At 44.0% G+C, this 9,043-nt stretch overlaps 1 protein-coding gene across 1 annotated transcript in view; it reads right to left on the bottom strand.

Annotated features, from left to right (window-relative positions):
- Positions 1 to 9,043, bottom strand: part of PLXNC1 (plexin C1) — a 142,457-nt gene that overhangs the window by 107,622 nt on the left and 25,792 nt on the right. The window contains exons 3-4 of the mRNA XM_040637323.1: positions 3,740 to 3,874; positions 258 to 358 (exon numbers count right to left, since the gene is read on the bottom strand). Coding sequence (XP_040493257.1) covers positions 258 to 358; positions 3,740 to 3,874 — 236 coding nt within the window. The remainder of the gene's footprint in view (positions 1 to 257; positions 359 to 3,739; positions 3,875 to 9,043) is intronic.

Raw genomic sequence — 9,043 nt, 5'->3', positions numbered from 1 at the left:
GCCCCCCCCCCCCCGCTGCCACCCCCAGGCTGGGCGACCCCGGGCGGTGCGGGTCCGGCTGTCTGGCGGCCCTGGCACGGCTGGGAACACCGCCGAGAACGAACTGGGATCACACCATGATATTCCAGTCGGCGGCGAAGAGCTCCATTCCCCCGGGTCATTGGAACTGATCATCACAGTAGGGCAACAAGTGTTCTGCCGCTTGACACTTTTTTCCCTCCGAAAATGTGAGTCGGTGAGAAAAAATCAAGAAATACCTTTGCAGCGAATGGCACCAACCGCAGTGAGGGTCTGCTGCCGTTAAACACTCTGTGCAGGATGGATGTTTACTGCAGTTTGCAACACGAATTCTCCTCACCTGAAAATAAAGACGGCAGCGGTTCAGACGGAGTTAGAAGCAACACCAGGAAAAGGACAACGCCTTATCTGATGAAGGGCCACAAAGAGCACATTTATCAACTTGAACTCGGAATGTCTCTGTAAGGACCTGGCGAAGCTTTTGAAAGTGCAGATTCCCAGATACCCTGTACCCACCCCCAACCCCCGGCCCCTGCCCCCAGCTGCAGAGACTGCTGCCCGTAGGTCTGGGACCCAGCCTAGGAGTCTGTATTTTCAGGTGCTCTCTCAGGTGAGTCTGGTACACGGTCAGGTGTCTGATGGGCTGATCATGATTTCCAAAGGGATCATGGAATCAGGTCACCTGGTCCTCCCACACAGTCAGTGTGTGGTCAGTGGTGCTTTGGAAATGAGCGTCTGGGGATGGCGAAGGCTCTGACCCAGGAGTGTCAGCACGAGGCTGGCAGTGGACATGGACAAGAGGAGAATCCCACGCCCCTGCCAGGGTCACTCCATCACTTCAGCTCCTGGCTCGCTTGCTCGCATTCCCTCCACTGGAGTTGCAAATTAAAGAAACGGGGAGTATTCAAATCATTGCCTGCCCCTCAGGCTGCCTCTTCCAGTTGTCAGGAAACAGCAACCCACAGAGCAGGTGCCCGTGCTGGGCAGACCCGGGCATCTGAGACAGTCAGAGCCTGGAAGCGAGGTGGCAGGAGGCAGGGAGGACCTCAGTGTCGCATGGCACATTTTCTGCAGGCAAAATCCCACAGCAGGTAGTAAGGAAACTTGTGGAACTCATTAAGCCAGGAAGTTGCACATGCTAGAAGGTAGACGGTAACTTCTTTAAAAGGTTAGAGAGGCAGAGGGTTGTAGAAAGGGTTGGTGAGGAAAATAGGCTATCTTGAGGAGTATTCCTCAATTCTAAGTTGACTTCATGGAGGACAAGCCTGTCCATTTCTCACAGTCCTCAATGTTGCTGAAAGATGTAGGGGCAGACCACCAGCCTCAGCCAGAATTAAACAGAATGTGGCTGTTTCCTTGTAGCTCATACAACATCTTTTGAATTCTGGGGGGGGGGGTTCGTAAATATGTAACCTCTCTAACCTTGTTTTCTCATCTGTGAAATGGTGATGGTGCCGCTGACTCCACTGGAGTTATGACACTGTCTGGCACACACTAAGCACTCAATAAATGTTGGCTATTGCTATTGTGTGAGGAAAAGGTCCCACAGTCCAACAAACACAGGAAACCGTCCACTGAAAAGGGATATAGATTTCCTTAGAACAAGGCTTCTGAGAGCCTTTGAATATGCTGAGCATCACGATACTCCAGGAGCGGTATAGTCAATAACATCTCCTCCCAGGGCCATTTTGCTCACAACACTTAGTGGAATATGAGTCTCTAGAACATTCTGTGAGAACCATTATACAGTGTACTTAAAACACACACACAACATAACTATGTAAAAGAGAGAACACTGTAAGTACTTACATTGGACCTGCTTCTCTAACTTAATAACACATTATAGTGACTATTCCACAGCAATGCATAAATCTTCATACGGTTATTTTTAATGGCCACATAGTCTATGGATGTACCAGGGCATATTAGTCTGGCTGTTAGTATCTCCCTAGGAGTCTAGGAAAGAACGTTCCTTAGGTTTTGCCTCTCTAGGGATTATACTGGCTCAACCAGAATCTTACTAATAGGATCCCCAGCAGTAAACCTAAGTGAAGAATGTACGAATAACTGGCTTTGATGCCCAGTCAAAAACTCTCCCTAGGACTTCAGGCTTTGAATGACCAGAGGCTAAGCAGTCTTTACCTTCCAGAAAGTGAGGACCTGTCAGCCATCTGTGGCTCTCCCAGTGGTTCCCAGCTTACGGTCTTGAGTTCCGAGGAAATTAGTAATGAGAATTTATGAGCTATTTGCAATGTTTCAAAAAGCTGAATGGAAAAAACATGCACGGTCAAGCAAGACTTCCAAGAGTCTCTGCTTTGGGTTGGAATTTTATCAGCTCTGTGTGGTAGCACAGTCTGTTCCCTGGCTGGCAGTTTTCAGATGCCATTGATAAATAAAGCCTGGGAATGGGAATAGTTACTTAATACATGCAGTTTGCAGAGTAGACAGAAATCTTTCAAATGTAGGAAGCCCAGGGAAGAAATAGACTGGAAAGTGTTGAGTAATGAAACAAGCTGCTTGAGAAGATTCTATAGGATAAATGACTGGTTTACCAACGTAGACCAGGTCCACTGTCCATCTTAATGTGATCATTCTGACATACTGATTTTGCAATGTGCAAAGGGCAATATGGCCTTTCTAGGAATTCTGGAGACTACAAAGTACCTACCTTGTGACCATAACAGCACATGTGGCTTTATATCATTGCCATTCCCCTTAGAATGAGAGACAAAGAATGGAAAGTGAGGGTGGGCCAAGGGCAGCTGTTATCCCATTATATAATTCTGTAAGTCTCAATGATCTCCTTTGCACTTTGTTCTGGTGGCCATGGGTCCAAATTACTGTGCCAGTTTTCACAAGTTTGGGGTTTGATCTCATTTATCGTTTATCATGGGCTCTAGTGTCAGGCCAGAGTTTAAGTCCCAGCCCTGACAAAGGCCTAACATACACACACACACACACACCCTTGAACGAGTTACTTAACCTCTCCAAGTCTTAGGCTCTTCATATATAAAAAAAGGGTAATTTTATCTCATTAAATTATTAACATATTTCATCAACGTTGTTTTTATAGGTGTGTATGTACAGGCACAAGTGTATGCATGTAGACAGACCATATTTAGAAGAGTAAATAGTACACGGTCAGTAGGGACTGAATAAAAGTTAGTTTTCTTTCCTTCCTTTGGTGAAAGCACTTTGTAAAAATGAAGAAAATGGGGAAAAAAATACTCTATTTCTGTAAGCAGAAGCAAGAAGAAAAACTAGAACAGCCAGATAAATTAAGAGCGGGAGGGTGAGTGCCACATATTTCCTGGTTCATGAATGTGTATGAGACTGTGGCCTGATATTAACCCCAAATTCCAAAGCCAATCCCATTGGGTATATTCATAAATGCGTCTAACCGTTCAGTGCCCACACAATAAATGTGTAAATTCAGTTACCTTGCTGATTATGCACCCATTTGCAAGCACACCCTCCTCTGAAAAATTTGGCATTGGAAATATAGCCAATAATAAAATTGTCTAAATAGGTAATATTTCTTGCTTACTTACTGACAGTAAGGTTTTTAATTCCATGTCTGTGAGCCACTGCGGGTCTTCTCGAAGCCTGCAGCAGTGTTTAAACTTGATAGTTCAAAGTAAAAGCTTCACTACTAGATAATGACATTAATTAAACACTTTTTATTCGGAAGTCAGAAGCAATAGCTAGTATTTTTACCTACCTCTTTCCCGGCTGTTAGATAGATGTAGATATTCTTCTTAGGATGAGGAACCAGTTTGTAGAAAACAGGTGTTTCTTCTTTAATTTCATAGATAACCTCTGGACAATTTGAAGTCAAATTCTCACCAAGAATAACCTATTTTTTTTCAAAAAGAGAAATATGATTTCTATTAAATACATCAAATAATGGGGTAGCAAGACTTGTAGCTTAATTCTAAGACCATGTGCTCTTTTTTTTTTTTTAAGATTTTATTTATTTATTTATTTGACAGAGAGAGAGAGAGAGAGAGAGACAGCCAGCGAGAGAGGGAACACAAGCAGGGGAAGTGGGAGAGGAAGAAGCAGGCTCCCAGCAGAGCAGGGAGACCGACGCGGGGCTCGATCCCAGGACCCTGGGATCAGGCCCTGGGCCGAAGGCAGACGCTTAACGACTGAGCCACCAGGCACCCCGAGACCACATGCTCTTTTACTCACTACATATATGGGCTGCGGTATCATGTTCTTTAAGCACCTCTTGTCTCAGTCTTCCACAAGGCTAGTAAGAAAAAGCACAGTCATGCACACATGCGCGTGCGCACACACACACACACTCACACGCCACCCTTCGGTGCTGGGGCAATATCCTCACAGGTGGAAGCTCCAAGTCCACAATTCCTACCACAGCTGGCTTTACAAGAAGCTACAAGTGACAGCTTCCTTAATACTATGCAAGGAGATCTTAAAACCAAAGGAAGTCGGCTTGACATAGACTCGCACAGGTGACTGATTCTCCTATACGATTCTATGTACGTACTTAGGCATTTTAAAGTAACCAGAGCAACCAAACAGGCCCAAACAGGTAGGTATGTGTTTATATATAAAATATAGCTAAATGGGGCTTTGAAATTGGACATACCCAAGTTTCACTCACCTCAGTCAATAAATATCTACTGAACAGCCCCTATGTATCTGGCATGTACTAGGTGTTTGGAAAATGGCATTGAGCAAACGAGTGGAGGGTGAGGGAGTAGAATCTTACTTTCATAGAACTTGTGTGTGTGTGTGTGTGTGTGTGTGTGTGTGTGTGTAGGGAGTGGTGGCTGACAGTTAATAAGGAAATTATAAACTCTATTAGAAGGTGATTAGGTCAAAATCAAATGGGGTAAAGACACAGGATATATGCCCAGGAAAGGCCTCATTGAGGCGACATTTAAGTGGCTACTTGCAGGAGATGATGGAGTGCGTCATATCTGGATAACACAAGCTCTTGGATAAGCAACCCACTGGTGCTGAGGCCTTAAAATCTGATGTGGTCAGTGTGGCTTGAGCAGAACAAGTGAGGCAGAGCGCAGTGGGCAGTGAGGTAAGAGGTGTGTAACAGAAGTTCTTGTAGGCCCATATAAAGACCTTACTCTTCAGGTGAGAGAGAGGGAGCCACTGCAGGGCTTGAGCAGAGCGGTGACAGTGTTAGGGGGCAGGTTGGGCGCATAAGTGTGGAGATGTGTCAGGAGACCATTACCCTAGCCCTGGAGAAACAGAACGGCAGCTTGAGCTCAGGTGTGTGTCCTTTCAGTATCCTTTCAGTAAGCTGTGCTACTTTGAACTAGTAACTTACTTAACCCTCCTGGGCCTCAACTTCCTTATCTCTAAAATGGGGCTATGAATGCCTTTTTTATATACAACTGTTAGGGATCATAGGAGAATTATGAAAGATGCTTAGCGTGTAATAAATATACAATGGATAATAATGTCAGTAGATTGTAAGCTCCTTTTGAGACCATGCCTTAATCTTCTTTATACCATCCCCTTGCCCAATGCAATAATTTCTAAAATCAAAGGTGTTCGATATTTTGTTGGTTTGAACCCATCCATATATGATATCCACATTTGTGTCTCTACCCCTGAGGACAGCAGTGATGTTGGGCACACAATTTTCAAAGAAAAATTGGCCCGAGACTCTTTTCGGACAAAGTCTACATTCATGCATCTACCAAGCAATAACGAGCCTGTACCACATATCCTGATGACAAGCACATATTTGCTATTTTATCAAAGCCTCCTTATCATTTTGGTACAGCGAGCATCTTCCTATGTAGGCCCCCGCTCCCAGAACCGGGGCCTGAGTCTGGCTCTGTCTTGCAGCGGTGACTTCCTTCCATCATCTGCTCTGGGTCAGGTCCATTTGGATTTGGTACAACTGGTAGCTCACTAGAGCCCATGAACTGCCACGAAATGCAGGAGCAGCTCTGTAAGAGTCAATCTCAGTAACTAAAATAGGACTTTTTAAAAAGGAGTAGCAGCAGTTAGGTCCCAAGGGAGGTGGAAAAGGTCTGCGCCTCAAGTCGTGTAAAAATGACAATAGCTGTGTCATTCAGTCCGGTAGCCACCAGCCACATATGGCTAGTGAAGTTTAAATTAAATTTAAAGTGTAGAACTTCCGTTACACTAGCCACATTTCAAGTGCTCACTAGCCACATCTGGCCAGTGACTACCATACTGAAAGTTTAGATACAGAACATTTCTATCATCATGGAAAGTTCTATTGGACAACACCGGCCTACTGAGAACCATGAATGCAGGGAAACATCAGGCAGGCACTGCCCAAGTGTGGGCCCGCCAGGTACTTGTCTTCCCATCTCTAATTCATAGTCCTTATTAATCAGCTCACATACAAACAATTGATCAGGTTCTAGAAAGTGGTCATAGAGAAGAGAGGAAACAGGAAGCCAGTTAAAAAAAAAATTGACAAAAATGTTGTCAAGTGCAGCTCAAGAGAAGACAGGCTGCTGTCCAGGAGGAATTCATCACGTCAAAGGCATCATTGGGCAGAACTACCTATGAAGCATTCGTGCCAACAAAACCAAACCTGAACCTAATCAAGCCTGTAGTGCGGACTTTGATTTAGCTTTAGGAAGCAGAAAGGGGAGGAAGCAGCTGAATGACCCCACAAGAAAACAAACAGCCCAATCCACAGCGTGAGACATTCGACAAGACAGCAGACTTCATTTCCCTGTTCAGTCAATGGTGATGGATAAAGGATGGGATGTGGCCACTCCAGACTGAGAGACACAGGGCCACCACGGGTGATTTGAGGACCTTGTTTAGATACCAGTTTGAACAAAAATAAGTTTCAAAAGATATTCTTGAGCCAATGAGGAAAATTTAGCTATACAAATGCAATATTAGGTAACTCTAAAGAATGACTGATAATTATGTTGTGGTAATAGCATCACGGGTATGGTTACTTAAGAAACTGAGCATTGTTTTTTAGAAATGTGTAACGCAACACGGAGGGGTGAAATGCCACTGTCTGGGATTTGCTTCAAAATAAAAACATAATTTACAAAACACCACCACTCATCCATTTTAAGTGAGTTAGAAGCTACGTTGTAGTTTTTATCAGGACTTAATTCTTAGAGCAGGGTTGATGCAGATGGGTAAGGGCTGTAAAGATCTAGTTTAGGGCGACTTTCATTCTTCTGCAGATGAGGCACGAGGATTTTCCCTGGAACTCCGAGTTATGGCAGGAAAGCCTTTCTGTGGTACTGCGCACCAGGCTCTCCCAACCAGTTTCCTAAATGAGCTACCTGAGTGGCTTACACTGAAAGCCTGTCCTGATAACTATGGATGCTGGCCTGAAATTGGTATGTTTCCCTGATGGTGGGAGTGAGACTTCCCTGGAAGGTAATTTGGCATCACCTATCGAAATTATAAAGCACATACCCTTAGACCCCCACAGCCCCTCATATATATGTTGAAAGACATATATACATGGAGACTTAGTGCATCACACATTATATGCAAAAGATTGAAACACCTTAAAGTTCCAGCCATAGGGAGCTGATTAAATATGATATAAACAGTGTAGTACTATTTAGCCATAAAAATAATTAGGAAGCTTTTTGTGTATATGTTTAACACACTATATATTGCATAAACAAGTTTATATACATATATAGCATGTTTAATATGTTGTATATTTGACAAAATGGGAGAAAGACTATCTTCCCCCTTTTGCTTGCAGACATATATAAAATATCTCTGGGAAGATACCCAAGAAACACATATTCCTGTTTGCCCCACAGGTCAGGAATGCGTGACTTTTACTGTATATTCTCTTGGTTCTTTTGAATTTGGAACAATGTCAATGTATTATCTTAGAGAATAAATACATAAGACTTAAATTTGAAAAGTGGGGCGCCTGGGTGGCACAGCGGTTAAGCATCTGCCTTCGGCTCAGAGTGTGATCCCGGCGTTATGGGATCAAACCCCACATCAGGCTCCTCCGCTGGGAGGAGCTTCTTCCTCTCCCACTCCCCCTGCTTGTGTTCCCTCTCTCGCTGGCTGTCTCTATCTCTGTTGAATAAATAAATAAAATCTTTTTAAAAAAATTTGAAAAGTGAGGGTGAGTGGACCAAATTGTTTTTCTTTTTGCTAGATTCCGCAGAGAAGGCTCTCCATAACCCTGAAGACAGGACAACAAGAACTTCTCATTTTCATGAGAAGGGGGCCCAAACATGCTACATGGAGGGGTCGGGGTCTCTGCCGCTGTGGTCCTCACCTCTCTCAGGTAACTCCAGGACAGGAGAGACATGGCTTTCTTTCCCCTCTAGATTTCTATTAATATCACCTCCTCCCCCTCCCATCCCCACAGCCCATCCCAGGGGCATCAAAACAACACTTGGGATCTTCTAACTGCAAAATTCATGTCAACATCAACACAGAGAAGAAAGCCAGCAAGACTGGAGCATGAGAAATGTTCCTTCCTCAGCTCAGTTTAGCTGCGCAGCCTTGGAGAAAGAACGCGATCCGTGAAGTGATTCAGGAAGTAACAATGAGTCACAGCAACCCAAAATGGGTTGAGTTTGGTATAAAAGCAACTCCTCCAATTCATACACATTCCTTGGGCATGATGTGGATTTTTATCTCTTGCTTCTGGAATACCGCTTTAGTATAGATCTAATCTGAAGTCAACCTGAGCCTCTGCCATGCTTATTCTCATTTACCCCTTCATCCTTTACTCTCAGATGTCACCTCCTCTGAGAAGCTTTCCCTGGTTGCCTTTCTACCTCACCCCACTGTCGTTGCCTACCCATCAGTCCGTTTCCTTCAGAGCACTTACTAGTGTCTGAAATGGCTTTATTGCTGATGAATTCAGTTACAGATTTTCTGTCTTTTTCTTCCCACCATGAGAGCAAGGGGTTGCCTGTTTTATTCATTTTTGTATCCTCAGCACCCAGAATAGCGTCTGGCACATAAAAGGTGCCCAATAAATATTTATTAAATGAAAAAAATTCTATTAGCATTCAAGATTTTTATAAGGTTC

Source organism: Ursus maritimus, unplaced genomic scaffold (genome assembly GCF_017311325.1).
Source record: "Ursus maritimus isolate PB19 unplaced genomic scaffold, ASM1731132v1 scaffold_21, whole genome shotgun sequence".
Taxonomy (NCBI): domain Eukaryota; kingdom Metazoa; phylum Chordata; class Mammalia; order Carnivora; family Ursidae; genus Ursus; species Ursus maritimus.
Note: the sequence above shows the minus strand (reverse complement) of the source record. Positions and strands in the feature narration are given on the sequence as shown.